Consider the following 23,423-nt stretch of genomic DNA (forward strand, 5'->3'; position numbering starts at 1 on the left):
AGTTCAGAAGATGGAGGTTCAAAGCCAACCGGGCAAACAGTTGGAGAGACCCTATTTTGAAAAAATCCAACACAAAAAAGGGCTGGCAAAGTGGCTCAAATGGCAGAGTGAATGCTTAGCAAGTGTGAGGCCTTGAGTTCAAACCCTAGTTTTTTTTTGGTGGTACTAGGGTTTGAACTCAGGGCCTTCACCTTGAACCACTTCACCAGCCCTGTTTTTGTGAAGGGTTTTTCAAGATAGTGTCTCACAAACTATTTGGCTGGGCTGGCTTCAAACCTTGATCATCCTGATTTCCGCCTCCTGGGTAGCTAGGATTACAGACCTGAGCCACTGGCACCCAGCTCAACCACTTTTTAAGCATACATTTCAGTAGGGTTAAGTACATTCACATTGTTATGCAGCAAATTTCCAAAATTCTTTCCAATTTGCAAAAATTACCTATTGGGCTAGAGGTATGGCTCAAGTGTTAGAGTGCTTGCCTGGCAAATGCAAGGCCCTGAGTTCAAACTCTAGTGCCACCAAAAAACAAAAACAAAAATACCTATTAAACAACTCTCCACCCCTCTCTCCACATCCCTGGCAATCACTATTATATTTTCTCAATGAATTTGAGTATTCTTAGAACTCCCTGTAAGTAGAATCATATAGTATTTGTCTTTTTTGAAGCAAGCTTATTTTTCTTAGCATAATGTCCTCAAAGTTAACTCATGTTGCAGCATATATCAAAATGTACTTCCTTTTAAAGAATGAATACACTTCCATCGTAGGGGGTAACTCAGGGGGTAGAGTGCTTGCTTATTATGTATAAGGCCCTGGGTTCAATTCCCAGCCCATTCACATATTCAGTCACATGTGAGTAGCTTCCACCTTCTGGTTATTAATTATACTGCTATGAATATGGGTGTGCAAATATTTTAGACCCTCCTTTCAGTTTTGGGGGGGGTTATACCTAGTAGTGAAATTGCTGAATAATTCGGTAGTTCTATTTTTAAGATTTTGAGGCACCATCATTGTTTTCCAAAGAAGATACATAATCTTTTTCAAGACAGGGTCTCACTATGTAGCTCAGGCTAACCTTTCTGCTGTGATTACAAGCATGTGTTGGCATGCCTGGCTATTTCTTTTTAGTAGAAGCCATTTTGAGGAGATGAGGTGATACCTCATTGTAGTTTTGATTTAAATTTCCCTATGCGGTTGAGCATCTTTTCATCTGCTTATTAGTCATTTGAGTATCTTTTTTATTTTTTTTTGACAGTACTGGGGTTTGAATTTAGGGCCTCACAATTGCTAGGCAGGCATTCTACACTTGAGCCACACCCCCAGCTGTTTGCCTTTAGTTATGTTTCTGCTAGAAAAATAATTTTTCTGCTAGAAAAATCAAAATTGGGCTGGTGGAGTGGCTCAATTGATAAGAGTGCTAGCCTAGTCCGCATGAGGCCCTGAGTTCAAACCCCAGTACCACAAAAAAAGAAAAAAAAGAAAAATCAAAATTAACAACAGATACACGATCAGAAGAATTTTGGGATAATCAAAATATTTTTAAAACCTGACTGTAGGGGTGGTGGAGTGGCTTAAGTGGTAGAGCCGCCTGCGTAGCAAGTGTGAGGCTGACTATAAAGATGTATTTTATTCTGAGACCATCATATGTCTTATAATTCTCTTGTATGTATTATTTCCTTCATATGAAAAAGCAGAGTCATAATAGTAGCCCTGGTGCTCATCTTACCATTTTTCCTCTTTTTGTTTTTTTATCTTGGTGGCACTGGGATTTGAACAGGGCCCCATGCTTGCTAGGAAGGCACTCATCACTTGAGCCACTCTGCCAGCCTCATTTTTCCTATCTTTAATTGGAATGTAGCTTTTGGTCTTGAGACATTTTAAAAAAATTTTTTTCTTAATATATTCAAAGTATATAGGACATCTGTATTATGATTTATACTAGAATGGATGTTGAATTGTATTAAACATTTTCAGCAATATTTAGAGATTAACGTTTGATTTTTCTCCTTGAATATATATATATATTGAATATATATATATATATATATTGAATATATATATATTGAATATATATATATATATTTTTTTTTTTTTTTTGTGGTACTGGGGCTTGAACTCAGGGCCTTCACCTTGAGCCACTCATCAGCCCTATTTTTTGTGAAGGGTTCTTCAAGATAGAGTCTCATGAACTATTTGCCCAGGCTGACTTTGAACTGTGATCCTCCTGATCTCTGCCTTCTGAGCAGCTAGGATTACAGGCCTGAGCCACTAGCGCTCAGCCCATGATGAATATTTTGAAAGAGTTCCTAATGCTGAATCATCATTACATATCTTTTTTCTTTCTTTTTTTTTTTCTTTTGGTGATTTGAGCTCAGGATGTCACACTACACCTGAGCAAAACTTCCAGTACATTTTGCTCTGGTTATTTTGGAAATAAGGTCTCATGAAGAACTTGTCCAGGCTGGCTTTGAACTGTAGTCCTCCCAGTCTCAGCCTCCCAAGTAGGTAGAATTACAGATGTGAGCCACCAGCACCCAGCTATCATTGCATATCCAGTATAAAAAATTTGGTTATAGTGATTATTCTTCCAGTGTACTGCTAAATTGTAATGTGAAGTTTAACTCCCACCAACCGTGTATGGGATGATAGGATTAATTTTATTTTAATTTTTTTGGCAGCACCAAGGTTTGAACTCAGGGCCTCTCCTACTGCTGAGCCACTCTACCAGCCATATTTTGTGTTGTTTTTCCTCTTTTGAGGCGGGGAAGTACTGGGATTTGTACTCAGGACCTTATTCTTGCTAGGCAGGCACTCTACCACTTGAGCCACTCCACTAGCCCTATTTTGTGTTGGGTCTTTTCCAGGTAGGGAAACTATTTGCCCAGACTAACCTCAAACCACAATCCTCCTGATCTCTGCCTCCTGAGTTGCTAGGGTGTTAGTCACTGGCACCTGGTCTAGCTGTCAGTTTTCATAGATGCCTTCTATTAGGTTAAAGGAAGTTCTCCGCTTCTGCTCCTACTTTGCTGAGAGGGTTGTTTTTAGTAAATGGACATTGGATTGTGTCAAATTATTTTTCTGCATATGTATATTAAGGTGATCATATTGTTTTCTCCTTCATTCTATTAATATAGTGAATTGGATTAATTTCCTCTTGAATATGAAACCAACCTTGCACTCCTGGGATAAATCCCACTTAGTTTATATTTTAAACCAGAGGTTCTTAATCCAGGGTTCAGTATAGAGTACTTCACAGATGGTTTTCATGGGTTTGTGAACTCCCTGAAGTTGTATGCAAAATTCTGTGTAAATCTGGGGCTCAGGATGTAGTTCAGTGCTAGAACACTTGCTTATCAAAAACAAGGCCCTGGGTTCAATCCCCAGCACCACCCACAAAAATAAATTCTGGGATCCGAGCATTGATGGTTCATGCCTATAATCCTAGCTACTTAGGAGGCTGAGATAAGGAGGATCGAGTTTCCAGGATAGCCCGAGTTTCCAGGATAGCCCAGGTGAATAGTTCATGAGACTGTCTCCAAAATAACCAGAGAAAAATGGACTGGAGTGTGGCTCAAGTGGTAGAGTGTCTGCATTGGAAGCGCAAAGACCTGATTTCAAACCTCAGTTCCACCAAAAATTAATAAATTCTGTGTGAATATGCTCTTGAAAGATTTTCTCTGAAGATAACTGCTAACCATTTTTCTCAGTCCTGAAATTACATTCTACTTCATCCATAGAGGTAGACTCTATTCCCCTCTCCTTAAATCCAAACAGGCCTTGTGGTGGTTTTGACTAATAGAATGTGGCAGAAGTGAGGCTGTGCCAGATCTAGGTCAAGCCTTTAAGAAGCCTGGTAGCTTTGTTTTTATTCTTTTAAAAGCAAGCCACCACGTAAAGAAGCTCTAGCTAGATTAACTATGGATAAAAGACCATGCAGAGAGAAAGAGAGGTCATGTGGAAAAGAGTCACTGCACCTTATTCAATAACCAGCATAAAGGCCACAGATGCTTGCCATACTTGACATCCCATCCCCAGCTGAGCTCCAGAGGAACACAGCCGCATGAATAAGCCAGATTACAATATATGGAGTCATGACAAATGACAATTATTTTAAGCCAATAAATTCTGGGGTAGTTGGTTACATAGCAATAGATAATTTAAAAAGGGCTTAGACTCACATCTGAACAGAGAATATACTATTTCCATCAGATTCCCCAAAACATTTAGAACCACTAATGTGGAGAAATGAAGTACTGAAAATTCTTTAGGACATCTCTCTTAAGTATTCTTTTTATAAATGTATGTGTGTGGGGGGGGGGTTGTTTGTTTGTTTAGATGGTACTAAGGTTTGAACTCAGGGCCTTGTCCTTGCTAGGCAGGCACTCTACTTGAGCCACACCTCTAGACCCTAAATATGTTCTTGGTAGATATCAGCAGTGTATTTACAATCATATTCTTTTGTCCTATGATAAAATATAATAATACATTATAACTGTTGAAATTGGTGGTTAAATGCTTTAGCAAATTTTTTTATATGATGCCAGAGATTGAACTCAGGGCCTCTTTCATGCCAGGTGAGTGTCCTACCACTAATCTACACCCTTAGCCCTGCTTTTAACAATTTAATGGGAAGGACAACCTAAGGTAAAAACATGAGAATTTATTGGACATTCTCTCTTCTGCTTTGAAGCAAGTTTAGGTAATATTTGATTACTAGACTGCAAGTCTTCACAAAAGAATATACACATGAACATATGAAAATGTACACCCAAAAATTATACAGACAAATGAACAAAAGCAGCTCCAAAGTTCTATTCCACAAAATGAAGTCAAAATGTAGTTTCAAGTCAAACATGGTGGCACATGTCTATAATCCCAGCACACAGGAAGGTGAAGCAGGAATATCAGAGTTCAAGACCAGCCTGGGCTACATAGCAAAACCCTGTCTCAAACAAAATGCAGTAGTTTCATACATGAACTAGCCATATGGATTCAATTATCATTATAAACAGTGCAGCCATGGTGGGAAGTGAGGTTGATTTGAGACTTAGTTAGAACCTACCTGATAGAGTCTGAATTAAAAAAACCCATTAAGGCAGGACAATCTTCCATCTGGTAAATGAAATAAAATAGAGAATAGGGATGAAAAGAGAATGACAGTTCTGTAGACCACCAGTTCCATTCCAGTACCAGAGGTGATGAATCAGAAAGTAGAATATAATATGGCAAACAGGAGCTTGAAAGCAGCTTGAGGGTATCAGGCCAGGTACCCAAGAAACAGTTTGAAGGGAACACATCAGGAGCTAGGTGGAGGGCTGTTAGGCAGACTGACTGGTTCTCCTGTTTTTCTGGGTCTTGATTTCCCTGGAGAAACAATATCATACCGTACACCTTATTCTTCATACTCATCGTTACACTCCATACAACATGCTTGTTCTACTGGGATGACTTTTCTACACCTGTGATAAAATGCAGGGATTTTTTTCCCCCACCTCAAGTTTGTTAATAAATATAACCTCTTATTCTGCAGCAGCAGTAGAAAACAGTGTAAGATTTCATCTGTAGAATGTGTTAAGTGGGAGCTGGGGATGTAGCTCAGTGGTAGAGGGCTTCCTTAGCATTCACAAGACACTAGGTTCAATGCCTAGCATCCCACAAGAGGAAAACATTTTAAAAAATAAAAAGGAATGTGTTAAATGGGCAAGGTATGTTTCTAATTTGTCTCAGAGACAGAGAATTAAGTTCTTTGGTTTTTTATTTTGTTTTTGTTTTGCTATACTGCTGTACTGCTGAGCTATACCCTGAACCTCAGAAGTCAAGTTTTAAAGAATATTTACAGTTCTGAACCTGAAGTTATGCCAGATGGGATATTGAAATGCGCCATAATTTTCTTTTCTTTTTTTTTTATGGTCAGGGGATTTGAACTCAGGACCTTCGCCTTGAGCTACTCTGCCAGCCCTTCTTTGTGAAGGGTGTTTTTGAGATAGGGTCTCATGAACTATTTGCAGGGGCTGGCTTGGAACTGTGAGCCTCCAGATCTCTGCCTCCTGAGTAGCTAGGATTATAGGTGTGAGCCACCAGCGCCTGGCCATAATTTTCTTTTGAATATTGTGATATGTACAAGCAGAACATCTTGTTTGCTTCCTCTACAGAATCATGTTGGTTGGTATAAATATGCCAACATTCTTCCTAACTTACAAGGCTTCAGCTGTACAAAATTTTGTAATCTCTTATTTATACTTTTTTAGGGATATTGAAGATAGTACAGACAAGAAGAGATTTCACATTTTCTTTACCTATTTTTGAGACAGACTCTGTAGCCCAGGCTTGGTCTCAAACTCTCCAACAGGCAGGCAGTTCTGGGATTGCAGGCATGAGCTACCATGCCCACCTTATTTATTCTGATATCTGAACTCTTATTAATTTAACCTATTTATCAAAGAAAATATAGTCAAGAAATCAAATATTCTTGATCTGGTTGCTGATATACATAACATGTATTCACTTTGGTTTAATTTATCAAGCTGAACACTTATGACTTATACCCTTTATGTAGATTGTTAGATGTATGTCATAGTATAATAAAAAGTTTATAAATTTTTAACTGAGATTCAAATATTTTAAAACAATAGTTTTCCTCCATTATTCCTTCTCTGCTCCAATTCTGTTCACCAGAGGCAGTTACTCTCAATGTATCTTGCCATTTCTCTTGGGTTTTCCTGCTTATTTCTAAGGAATATACCTATGCTACTATTTCTTAATTCATCAATTTTGGATATTATTTACTTTCCAATACTCCCAACGGTTTTAATTTAAACAAGTCACTGCTTTAAGTACTATTCAGTGCTGAAGCAAATATAATCTAATCACTCCTACTTTCTCACAGAATCTTTTCCTGAACTTCATAACTGCCTCATTTTTGCTCAACTTTTCATACAAATTTTTTTTTCAAATTTTCGTACATCTCTGCCACAGGCCTGTTAGTGAAATTAATTCCATTAATTTTTTGTTCTCCATTGGATTCCCTTCTCTATAACAAACATCTAGCAAGGGCAGAAAATATAAACATGCTATGTAAAGGTATGCTTTTTGTTTAAATGTCTTATTTGACATCAGGCACTGGTGGCTTATTTCTATAATCCTAGCTACTTGGGAGGCTGAGATCAGGAGAATCATGGTTCAAGGCCAGCCTGGGCAAATAGTTCCAGAAACTCCATCTCTAAAATAACTAGAGCAAAATGGACTGGAGGTGTGGCTACCTGCTTTGCAAGTGCGAAACTCTTGAGTTTAAATCCCAGTCCTACCAAAACACTACAAAAAAGAACAAAAACAAAAAACCCTGGAAGGTACTAGTGGCTCAGGCCTGTAATCCTAGCTACTCAGGAGGCAGAGGTCAGGAGGATTGAGGTTCAAAGCCAGCTCCACCAAATAGTTCAGTGAGACCCTATCTCCAAAAAATCTATCACAAAAAGGGCTGGTGGAGTGGTTCAAGGTGAAGGCCCTGAGTTCAAGCCCTAGGACCACAAAAAAAAAAAGGAAAAAAGTTTTTTTGTTGCAGGAAAAAGAAAGTTACTAACACACGATTCTTTGGGTATATACATAGAAATAAAATTGCTTGAACATATGGTAATTATGCTTCTTTCCTTTTTTTCTTCTCTTCTCATCTCTTCTCTTCTCTCTCTCCTTTATTGGAACTGCATACTGTTTTTTGTTTGGTTGTCTTTGGTTTTTTGAGCCCAACCATGTCCAACTTCATATAGTTTTTCAGTTTTTAAAAAACTTAAACAAAAATATTTTGAGCTCATGGATTTTAACATATTTTATATCTTTCAATCTGTTAACAGTCAGTACTATCAATGATAGCCCCATTCAAGTTGGCTTTTTTTTTTTTTTTTTTCATTTTTGGAGACAGTCTAGCCATGTTTCCTGGGCTGTGCTAAAACTCCTGGACACATATGATCCTCCTGCCTCAGTATCTCTTGTGCTGGGACTACAGGTATTAACCACTATACCACTATACCCAGCTCCCTGTATCTCTTTTTTCTTTTGGTGGGACTCAGGTTTGAACTCAGGGCTTCATGCTTGCAAATCTGGTGTTCTACTGCTTGAGCCACATCTCCTTCCTATATCCTTTTCATCTGATTTTTAATAGTCTTTAATATCTTCCTTGCATTCTGTTTTTAGGTTTTTTTGGTGGTACTGAGGTTTGAACTCAGGGCCTCATGCTTGCTAGGTAGGCACTGTACCAGTTGAGCCACTCCACCAGCCCTCTTCCTTACATTCTGTAATGGCAATTTGGAACCCATCATTTCTTTAAAATATTCTGATTTGTTTTAATGGGAAATGGCATTTAGAGACTACCATATGGTGATCAGGGATGTTTGTTGATATATTGGTCCCAGGCCTTTTCAATGTAGACAAAGCTGGAAAATGTGTTTTTCTTTCTGTAATTTAAGTTGGGATCAGAGTTCTTAACTCCTATGACTTTATACTTCTGTTTCTCTTATTTTACACTTGACTCTTAACCACCAATCATTGTACAACTATCATATTACTATACTTTGCTATTGCTGGGAATATACATTTAAAACATACATAGGATCTCATTTCCATATTTTTTAAATCTGAATGAGCAAGGGTTTTTACTTTTCATACATCACCTCTATTCATGTTGGTTTCTAGTTAAAATTGCTCAGCAGCATTGACTTGACTTTATTTTTTTTTTTTTTTTTTTTTTTGGGTGTAAATAGATTTTATTAAAAGTTAGGGGAGGGAAAGTACTAAAAGGAGCAAGGGCAGGCGGGTGGAGTCTGCCTGCATGGAGACCGATTGACTTGACTTTAAAATTAACTGACTTTGGTTATTTATTTTGCTTCCTTATTTTTCTCCCATGTTGGGGATTGAAGCCAGGGCCTTATGCATGCTAAGTGTAAACTCTACTACTAAGCTACACCCCTAGCCATGTCTGTTTCTTATACTGCATTATTTTTATTAATTTAAACATAAATTCAGTAATTCTAATACTATATTACCCCTTTAGTTGGCAGTGTCAAGGGAAAATAGATTAATTGAAAAATTGGTTCCAAAAAAATAATTTTGTTCCCACTGGGTATGATCTCAGAGCAAGACAATGTGATAGTGGGAAGACAACTTGCTCTTTTGGTCAGTTGGACTGGCAGCAGAGCTCTATTTTTGGAGAAATCCTTGGTTCAAAACTGATTATAAAAATTGGTGCTCATGCCTATAACTACATTATTTTCTTCCTTGAAGTTATTGGCCTATATTAAAATAAAAATGTCCTTAGAGAGTTCACATTTACGTATGTAATTAACAGATTAGGCTAATAACTTTACCAGGCTTTACTCAGCTAAAAATAAGTTTAGGAAAAAGATAAAAGATGTAGGTTCAGTAAAGGAGGAACTTGCTTAGAGATTTCTTTTGGGAACCCATGGCAGAAGCAGTGTGGCACTAGAAACATGCCAAGCAGTTGAGGAGGCATGAAAAGTTGCTTATAAGGGCTGGAGGCATAATTCAAGTGATAGAGCACCTTATTAGCAAGTGTGAAGTGTGAAGCCCTGAGTTCAAACCCCAGTACCAAAAAAATTGCTTATAAACCCTATATTTGGAAGTTTCCATTTTTATGTTAGCAGTATGATCAGCAGCCAACCAGAAGACCTTTGCTACGTACTAGCAACTTTTTAACTCTAACAAGTACTGGCAGAGCCAGGCGTGATGGCACATGCCTATTATCCCATCTCTCAGGAGGCAAAAAGCAGGAGTTTGAGGCTAGGCTGGGGTATAACAAGACCTGTGTCCTCCCCCCCCCCCCCCACAAAAAAAAAAAAACTACTGGAAGTTTAAATAACTTTATTATAAGGAATCAAAACTTAAGAATGAGATGTTATCTAATGGTAATCTTTGGCTATATAGTTTATATTTTAAGTTTTAAAAAACTAAAATAAAAACAAGACACATGGTAATGTATGCATAAACCTCTTGCAAAGTTACTCTTTCTTCTCAATGTACTGAATGCATAAAAATTTTGACACCTAAATAGAAAACACAAGACAACTTTTTTAAGACAGGGAATACTTTATTCAAAACCCATCAGAGAAATGGACAGTTCCGGTCTGTAACAAAGCATTCACGTTTTAAAGCATAGGTCAGTAATTGTATATGAGAGCATACACTGCTGCATACAAATCAACTGATCAGACCACAACTTCCAATGTTTAAAACAGAATAAGCTTCCCTGTAAAAGCAGCACCTTTGTGACATTTTAACTTTAATATTCCTCTCCTTCCTCCTCACCCTCTCCTTCAACAGAATCCACACCAACCTCCTCATAATCCTTCTCCAGGGCAGCCATGTCCTCACGGGCCTCAGAAAACTCTCCTTCCTCCATCCCCTCACCCACGTACCAGTGAACAAAGGCACGCTTGGCATACATCAAATCAAACTTGTGGTCCAGGCGAGCCCAGGCCTCAGCAATGGCTGTGGTGTTGCTCAGCATGCACACAGCTCGCTGTACTTTGGCCAGGTCTCCACCAGGTACCACAGTGGGAGGCTGGTAATTGATGCCAACCTTGAAGCCAGTGGGGCACCAGTCCACAAACTGGATGGTACGTTTGGTCTTGATGGTGGCAATGGCAGCATTGACATCTTTGGGAACCACATCACCACGGTACAACAGGCAGCAAGCCATGTATTTACCATGGCGAGGGTCACATTTCACCATCTGGTTGGCTGGCTCAAAGCAAGCATTAGTGATCTCTGCTACAGAAAGCTGTTCATGGTAGGCTTTCTCAGCAGAGATGACAGGGGCATATGTGGCTAGGGGGAAGTGGATGCGAGGGTAGGGCACCAGGTTGGTCTGGAATTCTGTCAGGTCAACATTAAGGGCTCCATCAAATCTGAGGGAAGCAGTGATGGAAGACACAATTTGGCCTATCAACCTATTCAGGTTGGTGTAGGTGGGGCGTTCAATGTCGAGGTTTCTACGACAGATGTCATAGATGGCCTCATTGTCTACCATGAAGGCACAATCAGAGTGCTCCAGGGTGGTGTGAGTGGTGAGGATGGAGTTGTAGGGCTCAACTACAGCTGTGGAAACCTGGGGGGCTGGGTAAATGGAGAACTCCAGCTTGGACTTCTTGCCATAATCAACGGACAGACGTTCCATCAGCAGGGAGGTGAACCCAGAGCCCGTTCCCCCACCAAAGCTGTGGAAAACCAGGAAGCCCTGAAGACCTGTGCACTGGTCAGCCTGCAAAAGAAAAGAGGAGATAAAGATAAAGATAAGTGTATGGTTTTGTGATACAGTCATAGTAAACATACTTTCACTTTTCAAATATGTTCAAGGATTTAGATCTTATTTTGACAAATGCTTTTTAAAGAGTGTAGAGGGTTAGGGATGTAGTTCAGTGGTAAAGTGCTTGCATAACATTCACAAGGGCTTGAGTTCAATCCCCAGTACTGGGGGAAAAAAAAAAGGCACACCTTCTTGGAATACTTAGCATTTGATTTAAAATTCCTCAATATTAACAAAATGATACCAAATAGTTTACATTTTAGCTGAATTTGAAAAAAAATTCATTCTCACTATTGCATTTCAATTCTTTGAAAAAAAGAGCAATATTTCAAATGTCTTTCTAATACTCATTATCTTTATTCTGAAGAATAATATACCAGCTTGCGAATTCGGTCCAAGACGAGGTCAATGATCTCCTTGCCAATGGTGTAGTGCCCACGGGCATAGTTATTGGCAGCATCTTCCTTGCCTGTGATGAGCTGCTCAGGGTGGAAGAGCTGGCGGTAGGTGCCTGTGCGAACTTCATCTGGAAAAGGAACAGAAAAAGAGTCAGCCATCACTAACAACCTGCCCCACCCTAAAGGACCAAGGAGCCCCCAGGACACATCACTTACCCAGCACCCTTGGGAAACCCCTTGGGTTACTGAGGTCAACTCACCAATGACCGTGGGTTCCAGATCTACAAACACTGCCCTGGGCACATGCTTGCCAGCGCCTGTCTCACTGAAGAAGGTGTTGAAGGAGTCATCTCCTCCCCCAATGGTCTTGTCACTTGGCATCTGGCCATCAGGCTGGATGCCATGTTCCAAGCAGTAGAGCTCCCAGCAGGCATTGCCAATCTGGACACCGGCCTGGCCAACGTGGATGGAGATGCACTCACGCTGTGGAAAGGAAAAAAGAAAAAAATTAAGATGAATTGCATTTTGAATTTGTAGATTTCTAAAAATATTTCTAGTAATATACAAATATTCTTTAGATTTATTTGAGTTCATGTCCCTAATATATGACAGAAATGATTAATGAGAATCACCTGTTACAATTGCTGCAAATGGGTGTGGTCTGAATAATAGTAATGTCACTTGGTTCTGTGTAGCACATGGTACAAGCCCATTGTTCCCACAGCCAAAAATGAAAAGATTTTTTTTTTTGAAAAATATTCAAAGCACAGATTTTGTAAAATGAATTCATCAGTCATCATTAATGGGAATTCATTTCATTGCTTCTTTTCCTTCTTCAAAACAGGACTTCGTATTTCAACACGGGCATCTGTACTGCAGCTGAGGGTAGAAGCCACACCCTTCTGCAGTCTATTTGCAGCATCCATCAGTACTGTGCCATTAGAGGCTAGACGAGGTCTGCCTTGCACACTGCTGCATTGCTATATTTGCTGGGCCTGGAGCTAGGCTGTGCTGCCTGCTACATTATTTAACAGAGTAAGCTCTATTTCCAGCAACTGCCTATGTGATCTCATTGTGCTCCTCTGCCAGTGTTCTTCCTCCAGCCTAGCTTGGGACCATGCGCCTGAACTGAAATGAATTCATGAAGATGCACTAGAACAAAAGACAGCTGGATGCAGGGTATAATTCTCTGCAGCAATTTCATTATTTTTTAAAAAGTTTCCCCAGAATGTTCTCCGCTGTAAAAAACTGAAAACATTATTAGTATCTTTAAAACAGCTCTTAAGTCAGAAACAAAGAGTAGTACAAAACAAACAGTGAAAGGACAGTGAATTCATTTCAAACACTGAAATAGTATTTTCATTGAGAGTTTCTACCCAGCACATAATATTCGTGTTCTTAACCTATAGAGATGTTCTCTAGTCTTTCTAGGTACAACTTTCATTGTCTAGTCACTGAGGGGGGTGGGGGGGAAGGGCGTTTCCCTTGGTTCGAACAATTAGGGTATCTGAGCCTCACAAAGTGGGCTTTCTCCCTCCCTAATCATGCAGCCCTTACAGTCTCTCTCTCTTCTCTCTTTTCTGTGTCTCTCTCAGGCTGTCTCTGCTTCTCCTCCCACCAACACACACACACTCAAGGCGGGGTGTCCCCATTGTCAAGTAAATTGTCCTTTTGGTCCTCAAGGAAAAAAACAATTTCGTCTAAGTTTTAACAGCCAATGAAGACTCTTTGGAGCCCGCAGTTCCGCAGAGATTAAAGGTTTTTATTGCACATCTCGCGACGAAGGAGGTTTTAGTGAGGGCGAACCCCGCCCCAAACGCCAGAGCAGCAAGGAACAAACAACCCCGCCCCTGCGCCTCCTGGCACCGGCTGTCATGGGCTCCAACAGAAACCAGCCATCTTCCCGTTAATGCACGGGTGTCGCTGTAAAATGCCAACCAGCCGGAGCGGGGTCCTTCCCTGCACACTGGAGGTTTGGATTTGTGCCTGTCGCTCCCTGCCCCCACGCGCTCCCCGCCCGCTCCTCTGGCGGCGACTCCTCTCCCTGCTCCTGGGACGACCTGGGAAGGAAAGGGGCCGCTCCGAGTCACACGACCCCGTCGCCCTCCCTGCCCCACGACAGATGGGATGCCTCTGGTCCCCAGGGCCACCTCTCGGGTGACAAAAAAACTCCCCGGCGCCGCCTTTGTTCTTGCCCCCGGTTCTTGCACATTCAAGGCGCATTTCTACCGGGGTTTCTGCGCTCCGCACTGCTGCGGCGATGCTGAAGGATTTATGGCAGACAAAGCTAAACTTCAAAGAGGTTACGAAAGAAAAAAGCTTAAGCTTTTCCGAGTAGAGCACGGGCACTGACTCCACCCACCGCTTACAAAGAGAAGGAAACAGTAGCTTCTTACCATTGTTGCTGCTGGGTTTCTGCCGGACGGATGGCGGAGAGGCGACGAGGAGAGGTCGTTGCTTCTTACAGCGCGACTCTTAGGCGGTCGATGTAAGAGAACCTGCGGCACAAGGGCGGATGCGGCTCCCTATATACAACTCGGTCACCATGGGGATGGGCCGGGGCCTTTTCCTGTTGGTCCAGACCCCTCAATCTGCCCAGAGAAGCCACGACAGGAGCGTGCTGATTGGTGCAAACCACATGGGATGAGGTAATCTTTCTCCCACCCCTTTTTCCCTAGCATCCATAGACTGTTTGCATCCTTCAGACAAAGAGGCTGTGCTAAGGCTGTCAGCCGAGCATCCATTATGGGGTGGGGCTGGGAAGGAGAGGAAAGAGGAAGGGAGGAAAGAAAGAAGACTGGGGTTGGATAATTTTATATCGCTTAAGCCTCAAACTACAGTTAAAAATCACCTATGTAAGGCTTTTCCCTCCACCTAATCGCAGAATTTGTGTTGAGATTAAGTATTTATGAAAAATTACTTCCAGCCACGACTTCATTTGGTTAGGATTCAGCATCTTTTGTTCCTGTAAAAATAAAGGAGAGATGGGAGTGATGCCGAAGGTAGCTTGGGTAGGGAAAATGTGATTTTTTTAATCTAAAAAAAGATTCAGTAATCGAATCATTCAAAATAATTTCTCGGGCTCAAATAATTTATTTTCAGATCTTGTTTAGCATGTACATAAATAGCTAAACAAAAGTGGGAGATGGAAAAAAATATTGGATAAAGCACACAAATAGTGGTTGGGGTGTAGCTCAGTGTTAGAGTGCTCCCTTAGCATGGCAGAGGTCTTGGGTTCAATCCCTAACACCGGAAGAAAAAAAAGTTCTAACATGGCAATAATTAATAACTAATGAAGAAACAGTTGCTAAATAATTTGTTAGGGATTCCTTTGCCAGAGTCTATGTAATATTTTTTGTGTGGTATATTGTCCCTAGAAATGAACCATCTTTCCTGATGTAGAATTTGGAAAATACAAGGAGAGAGAATCTAGTTCAGATGCTACTTCTACCTATATGTACAGTTTTCTCTCTGCATTGTTCTTTTTTTCTGGAAAATATGGAGGAGAGAGAGAGAGGGAGGGAGAGAGAGAGAGAGACAGAGACACAAAGAGACAGAGCAAATTAAAAAGAGAGTTATGTAAGGCAAAGGAAAACCATTTTGTAATGTTGCCTCGATCCACAGACAACTGTGCAATCTCAGCCCAACTGCATTTTATTTTGATGTGTTTCTATGTGAATTCAGTAAATAGCCTCTTCTGCAGTTGGGCTTCTAAACTGTGGGAATTGTAGCTGCCTTACACCGTGGCTATTCAGCTAGAGAGCTGGTGCTTGTTCAGTTGCCCCTTGGGACAAAAAGGCTTTGCTTTCACCCCTAGGAAATGGATTGCAGTAGCATTCTTTTGCTATTTAGAAAGACTCCATTAACAGCAAGGATGAGCTACAGGAATTAAGTCTATGAACTGCAGACCCTTTGACATTGCTGATAAAATTTCAAAGGTAAAGAGATTTATTTGGCCACAAAGGTTGAAAATTTAGATTTTGACAGATAATTTTCCTTTCCTGACAGATTTTCAGTGTCTGCAGCACTACTCACAGTGCTGGGCAGAGCCCATTCATTTGGCTGGGCTGGCAGGCAGAACTGGGCGTGGGAGGGAGGGACTTGAGATGACGGCTGCTGCAGGCTGTGGGATGACAATGGCGGCCATCCACAGCCCTGCTTTATTGCTTAAATTTACTGTATAAATCTTTTCTAGGAAAAAAGACAAAACAGCACAGTCATCATTTTATCTACTTATTTTGTGTTTTACAGGAAAAATCATATCCTATCATTTCTATCATATTAGCAGATAAAATCATATTTCAGTAAAGAGATGGGACAATTAATGGTAATTTGAATGCTTCTTTCTAAACCTATAAGTATATTGAACAAAAATAATAATTAAATGACATAAGGAGTAATAAATAGCTCACTCAAAGTACTTCTTTCACAGTTTTTATAATTAAAATAATCTTACACAGCTGGTCCATGGTAAACTGTACAAATCTTTTTGGAATAAGAGGCACAGTCTTAAATTTTTACTTCTTTGTAATACAAAAGATTAAGAGATATCTCATTTTCCCAATGGTTGGTTCTTTCTGCATTTTACAAAGGATTAAATAAGAGAGACGAGGGTTCCTGCAATTGAGTCTTTGTAACTCTACCTCAGAGCCATTCTGTTCCTTATGTAAATGAGGGTTTTTTTCCTCCCTTGGGCATAAGTAACAATAAGATCTAGGTCAGAAATAGACTATTTCATCCTGAAATTTTAAATATATAATTGGGAGATGAGGGAGATAACTCATCTGTTCTTTTTGTTACTCATTATCTGACTGAACAGCATTCAAACTATGGAAAGAAAACAAATGTTTTATTAGTAGTTCTTCTTTCTTTCCTTTTTTTTTTTTTTTTTTTCAATACTGGAGTTTGAACTGATGGCCTACACCTTGACCCACTCCACCAGTCCTTTTTTATGGTGGTTTTTTTGAGATAGGGTCTTGCAAACTATTTGCCCAGGCTGGCTTTGAACCTCGATCCTCCTGATCGCTGCCTCCTGAGTAGCTAGGATTACAACTGTGAGCCAGGGCACCTGGCTGCTAATTTCTTTTGACTTACATCAATATACATGTCTAAGTATTCTTCTAACAGACTAATTCTGTACACAGTAATATTAGAATAAGACATTTTTGTTTCTTAATATTTGTGGAATTTTATTTACTTGGATGTCCATATCTCCCTTCCACTAAAATGTGAGTTATAGTTCCTACCAAACTGCCAAGCATACAGTAGACTTTATATAGATGTTAATAAGTTAAATAAATAGCTCTCCAAGCATATTTTCATGAATTATTATCATGTTTAGTAATTTGAAGGGTTTTTGGGTTGTTTGTTGGTTTTTTTTTTTTTAATACTGGGGATTTGAACTCAGGGCCTCAGCCCTGCGAGGCAGGTGCTCTACCACTTCAGCCACTCCACCAGACCTTTTAGATTTAGGTTTTTTTTTTTTTTTTCAAGTAGGGTCTTGTGTTTTTTTCCATGGACTGAGATCCTCCTTCTTAAGTTTTTTGTGTAGATGGAATGACAGGTATGCACCAGCACACCCAGCTTTTTTATTGAGATGGGGTCTTGGATAGCTTTTTTGCCTGGCTGGGCTCTAGCTTCAGTCCTCTAGATTGCTGCCACCTGAGTAGCTGGAATTATAAACACTAGCCACTGCACCTATCTTAAAACTATTTTTAAAAGGTATCCATTTATATGTAACAAGCATTTACTGAGTGTGTATAGTAAGCCATAGACTATCTTAGGTAGAGGGTAATTCATAGGTAGTAGCATTTTCTTTACAATCTCCCAATATAATTGAAGAATTAAGACACATTCATATAGGTTTGAGAATGACATGTATTTATGTATGCATGGACAAAGACCTTGTTGAATCCATTGCATAAGCGATGTCTTGTAATTTAGGTAGGAAGCAATAGAGTTGTCACTTTTACTTCACCTTCTGTGAAGTCCATCACTAACCCCATTCCAATCTGGATTCTGTTCCTCCCACTCCATACTGTTTTCCATAGTGGTTGTACTAGCTTACATTCCTACCAGAAGTGTATGAGAGTTCCTTTTCCCCCAAATCCTTACCAACATTTGTTGGTGGTGGTGTTCTTGCTGCTAGCTATTCTAACAGGAGTGAGGTGGAATCTTAATGTTGTTTTGATTTGCATTTCCTTTATGGCCAGGGATGGTGAAACTAAAACCCCTCCATGTTTGTTACTAAACCTGCTGGATACTTTTTAGTTTTGGTTGACCTGTGATAGATTTTGCACAGTTAACTATTAACCTCTTTCTTGAAACACTTTCTTCCCTTGGCCTCAAAACCTATTTGTTATGGGTTTCCTTCCTATGTTTTTATTTGTAGTCAGTCTTTGCTGGTTCTTCTTCCTTTCCCTATTCTTAAGATGTTGGTGTTCCTTTTCCTTTTTTTTCCCTCTATTGTTGTGCAAGGTGGGGGTACACTGTGGCATATATACAGGTACTTACAATGTATCAAATATATGATACATGAATTCACCTCCTCATCCATTCTCCATCTCTCCCTCCCCTGATTCCTGGAGTAGTTTCAACAAGTATCACTTTTGCATTTACTTACATGTGTACACATTTTATTGCACCATATTCACCTCCTACCCCCTTTGCCCAACACCTCCCCCCTCGCACTGGTGCCAGCTTTCCCCCCGGGAAGGACTCATTCTGCACCCCCATTCTCAAATTCTGTAGGAAAAAAAAGATAAAACAAAAAAACATGACATTTTAGCTTGAGATAAAGGTAGCTATGTGGGGAGTTTCCTTGTGATATTTCCAAGTATGAATGTATTATAACCCCAATTGGTTTTTCTCCTTTAATTTTCTTCATTCTACCTTAGTCCCTTTTTTTTATGGTAGTTTCAATCAGTTTGAGATTTCTATATTCATTCCTGTATAGTGAGTATATCAACCCTATTCAAGTTCTTAGTTTCCCTACCCCTCCTATGCGTGACCTCCCTTTAGTGTGACTACATTTGTGTTAGGTCTATAATCCACACATGAGGGAGAGCATGCAGTTTTTGGCCTTCTGAGCCTGGCTAACTTCACTTAAGATGCTGTTCTCCAATTCCATTCATTTACCTGCTGATGACAAAATTTCATTCTTCTTTGTGGCTGAAAAAAATCCTATTGTGTATAAACACCACATTTTCTTTTTTTTTTTTTTGTCGGATTAATTTTATTTTTAACACCACATTTTCTTAATCCATTTGTCAGTAGTGGGGTATCTTGGCTATTTCCATAGCTTGACTATTATGAATAGTGCTGCAATGAACATGAGTGTACAGCATTGGTGCTTTTGTTGGAAGCTGACTCACATTCCTTTATGTATATCCCTAAGAGTGGTTTGCTAGATCATATGGCAGGTCTATTTTTAGTTTTTTAAGGAGCTTCCATACTGTTTTCCATAGTGGTTGTACTAGCTTACATTCCCACCAGCAGTGTATGAGGGTTCCTTTTTCCCCACATCCTCATCAACATTTGTTGTTGGTGGTGTTTTTGATGCTAGCTATTCTAACAGGAGTGAGGGGGAATCTTTATATTGTTTTGATTTGCATTTCCTTTATGGGCAGGGATGGTGAGCATTTTTTCATGTATTTTTTAGCTATTTGGACTTCTTCCTTTGAAAAGGCTCTGTTCAGTTCACTTGCCCATTTCTTCACTGGGTCATTGATTTTTTGAGAGTTTAATTTTTTGAGCTCCCTATATATTATGGTTATCAACTCCTTGTCAGATATATAGCTGGCAAGGATTTTCTCCCATTCTGTGGGTGGCCTCTTCAATTTAGAAACCATTTCTTCTGTTGTGCAGAAGCTATTTAATTTCATGTAGTCCCTTTTGTTGATCCTTTCTCTTAGTTGCTGAGCCACTTGAGTTCTACTGAGGAAGTCCTTGCCTATGCCTGTTGCCTCCAGTGTATTCCCTGCTTTTTCCTGTACTAGCTTTAAGGTTTCAGGTCTGATATTAAGGTCCTTAATCCCCTTTGAATTGATACTTGTACAGGGAGGTAAACATGGATTGAGTTTCAGTTCTGTACAGGTGGATATCCAGTTTTTCCAGCAACATTTGCTGAAGAGGCTGTCTTTTCTCCATTGTGTGTTTTTGGCACCTTTGTCAAAATTAGGTGAGCATAGCTGTGTGGATTTATATCCATTGGTGTTCCTTATGGTTCAGAGTTTTCATATTTTGTTGTACTGTTTATGATTTCATCCATTCTTAGTGCATGGCAAGTGCATTCATTCTTAAGGCTCCAAATCCTATCTATGTGCAGATTACTTCCTCCTCCTCCTCCTCCTTTTTCTCTTCCTTCTCCTTTTTTGGTGGTGCTGGCTATTAATTTAGGACCTCCCACTTGCAAGGTGGGTGCTCTACCACTTGAGACACTTCACCTGCCCTTTTAGCACTGGTTATTTTTGAGATAGTGTCTCACTTTATACCTGGGCAGCCTAGGCCACAGTCCTACTATTTGTGCTTCCCTGAGTAGCTGGGGTGACAGGCACACAACCATTGGTTGAGATCGGAGTCTTGAAAACTTTTGTCTAGCCTAGCTTGAACCTGGATCCTCTGCCCTCTACCTCCTAAGTTGCTAGGACTCAGGTCTGAGCAATTGCATCCTACCTAGATGACTTCTCATATAATAAATTTCCAGTCTCTGGCTTGGCTAACAATAAGTATCTGAAATTGAACTTGCTATCTTCTTCACAAATACATACTTTCTACAAAGTTCTCTTGCTCAGTTAATGAAGAAGCATGTGCCTGGTTTCTCAGTCAGAAACAAGCATTATTCTTGACATCTCCTTTTTTGGGCATCAGGGCCTCACACCTACTAGGCAAGTCTGTACCACTGAATTACATCCTTAGCCCCTTTTTATTTTATTTTACTTCATTATTATTGTTATTATTTTATTATTTTTGCAGTATTGGGGCTTGAACTCAGGGCCTACACCTTGAGCCACTCCACCAGCCCCTTTTTGTGATGGATTTTTTTGAGATAGGGTCTCGTGAACTATTTTCCTGGGCTGTCTTTGAACCTCAATCCTCCTTATCTCTGCTTCCTGAGTAGCTAGGATTATAGTCGTGAGCCACCAGTGCATGGCTCGTTTGAACTTTTCTTAATAAAAATTTGAAAGACATAGAGGTGGTTGTAGATGCTGAAAGCACATTTTACTTACTTCACAAACTGGGATTTATCATGAAGCCTTCGTTAGGAATGATGGCTCTTAACCTGATTGGAATGGGAGTAGAATGGATACTTTAAACAGAGGAAATAGCTTCCACAAAGACAATGTAATGATAATCTGCCGCCTGCTCAAGTGAAATTCACTTGATTGAGTCATGAAAAGGGAATTGTGGATGGCATGTCATATAACAAAGCGGGGGGTTTTGTTTTGGGGTTTTTTTTGGCAGTACTGGGTTTCTGAACTAAGGACGTCATACTTGTGAGGCAGGTGCTCTACCTGAGCCATTCCACCAGCTCTTGTTTTGGTTTTTTTGAGACAGGGTCTCACTATGTAGCTCAGGCTGGCCTGGAATTTACTATGTAGCCAAGGGTGACCTCAAACTCTAGATTTTCCTAAGTGCTGGAATTACAGGTGTATACTACCACACTTGGCTTAACAAAGCATTTTGAACTCTAGTCTGAAAAAGGAATTTGGTCATGAGTACATAGACTATGAAGCCTTTTTATTCTTGTAGTAAAGAGTGGCAAATTTACAAAGGAAACAGCATTTTTGTAAAATTAATATAGCAGATATGTGGAGTAGGGAAAAACTTTGGAGACAAAGAAACCTAGAAGGAGGTTATTGCAGCAACCAAAGTAGAAGGTCTCAGACCATTATAGTTGCAGTGAGAATGCAAAGGCGGGGATGAGAGAAGAGTGCATTCAAAGGATGCATCCTAGTGCTGATTGGTTGGACACATGGTAAAAAGGAGTCAAAATTAACCTTAAAGTTTTTAGCCTGGAAGATAGAGAATGAGGGGGGCAGGAGGTGGCCCAAACAATGTAAACACATGACAGTAAATGTAAAAACAATAATAAATAAATAAATACAAAAGACCGAGAATGAAATGGTCATGGTGTTATTTACAGAAAGAAGGAAGTTGAGCGGGATACAAGTCTGAGCAGGAAACCCATTTGTGTAGGGGGCAGGGAGGGTGTAGAGGGCAGGAAAGTTCAGCCCAGATGATTTAACAAGTTGTATGTTACACCATTTGAGATGATGGTGGGATCAGACCTGAAATCCTGGAGGCCACCGAGGATCTGAAATTGACACAGTTCACAGAAAGATCAGGACTAAGGAGTTGGAGATGTGTATTTGGAGTCTAAATGACCAACAGCATGATTCTAGTGGTGGTGGTGTGTGATTGAAAACAGAATTCTCCAAGTGTGACCAGATTTTCAAGTTTCACCACTGAATGGGCAAAAGATAAATTGGGGGCATATTTAAGAGGTTGACCAATGAGATTTAGGGAAAGATTTTTTTTTCTTTTTCCTTTCTTTTCTGGTACTGGGGTTTGAACTCTGGGCGTACACCCTGAGCCATTCCACCAGCCCTTTTTTGTGGATGGGTATTTTTGAGATAGGGTCTCTCAAACTATGTGCCCAGGCTGGCTTTGAACCTCCTTCCTCCTGATCTCTGCCTCCTGAGTAGCTAGGATTACAGGCGTGAACCACCAGTGCCTGTCTAAGAAAAGATATAATAAATTAAAAATAGGGGCTGGGTCTGGAGCTCAGTGGTAGAGCATGTGTTCTGCATGCCTGAAGCTCTGGGTTTAGCCCCCAGCACCAAATACTGATGATGAAGATAATAGCAAAGGACTGCAAGAGAAAAGTGTCACAAAAGGAAACAAACGAGGAGGTAAAGGACATTGATGTTATAGAAACAAGGAAAGAGACAGTGAAGAAAGGCCCTGGATTCAATCCCCAGAAGAGAGAGAGAGAGAGAGAGAGAGAGAGAGAGAGAGAAAGAGAGAGAGAGAGAGAGCACTGAGTAATATCAAATACCGCAGAGGATTTTTTTTTTTTTAATCTTTGCCTTTTTGGTACTGGGGATGAAACCCAGTGCCTCACGCATGCTAGGCAAGCACTCTAACATCACATCCCATCCACAGCTACATCCCAGCCCAGAGGAGCAGTTAAATAAAGACAAAAGAGTGCTTACTGGATTTAGCAACAAGGAAATCATTATATAGTCAGGTCTTGGCACAACAGGCATAAAAAATATATACTGCTTTAAGATCAAAGGATGGAACTGTGATTCCAATACAGTATGTCGAATGCCGGGAGGCAGAGAACAGAGCAGGAATGGCCAGCCTCAGAGATCAAGCTGGCTGTCTGGTTTTTGAGATGCTGTAGGTACATATTTCCTAACCTCATCCCACTGCTGCGCCCACACCACATGGCTGCCTCTATGTCCTTTGTGGGATGACCATGTCTGTCCATGTCAGTGTCATCCTGGTGCATGTTTGAATGTAAATGGGTAGTCAAGCAACTCGATTTCTCTTAAATTATCTAGCAAAGCACACCTGAAACTACATTTAAACAAAGGAATGGACATAATTATGATGACAGTGAACTTACTTTTCATTTTAGGGCTCAGTAACAATCAATATACTGAGTGAAATGGCTGTCACCATGAGCAGCCTTTAAAGACTCTACT

The 23,423-nt window shown here is 40.2% G+C and overlaps 1 protein-coding gene across 1 annotated transcript; it reads right to left on the reverse strand.

Moving 5' to 3' along the window:
• Positions 1–10,072: 10,072 nt before the first annotated feature.
• Positions 10,073–14,253, reverse strand: LOC109690217 (tubulin alpha-1A chain). The gene is made up of 4 exons (XM_020169437.2): positions 14,106–14,253; positions 11,970–12,192; positions 11,689–11,837; positions 10,073–11,266 (listed from the first exon to the last, which is right to left on the reverse strand). The coding sequence occupies exons 1-4, from the start codon at positions 14,106–14,108 to the stop codon at positions 10,286–10,288; spliced, it is 1,356 nt and encodes a 451-aa protein (XP_020025026.1). The 5' UTR covers positions 14,109–14,253; the 3' UTR covers positions 10,073–10,285.
• Positions 14,254–23,423: the final 9,170 nt, after the last annotated feature.

Source organism: Castor canadensis, chromosome 8, assembly GCF_047511655.1.
Source record: "Castor canadensis chromosome 8, mCasCan1.hap1v2, whole genome shotgun sequence".
NCBI classification, from domain to species: domain Eukaryota; kingdom Metazoa; phylum Chordata; class Mammalia; order Rodentia; family Castoridae; genus Castor; species Castor canadensis.

Bases quoted from the DNA above. Each gene is read 5' to 3' on its own strand.
- LOC109690217 (XM_020169437.2), bottom strand. The intron at 11,838-11,969 runs GTGAGTTGACCT...TTCCTTTTCCAG, and splicing joins TCTGGAACCCACGGTCATTG to ATGAAGTTCGCACAGGCACC. The intron at 11,267-11,688 runs GTATATTATTCT...TTTCTTTTGCAG, and splicing joins TGGACCGAATTCGCAAGCTG to GCTGACCAGTGCACAGGTCT.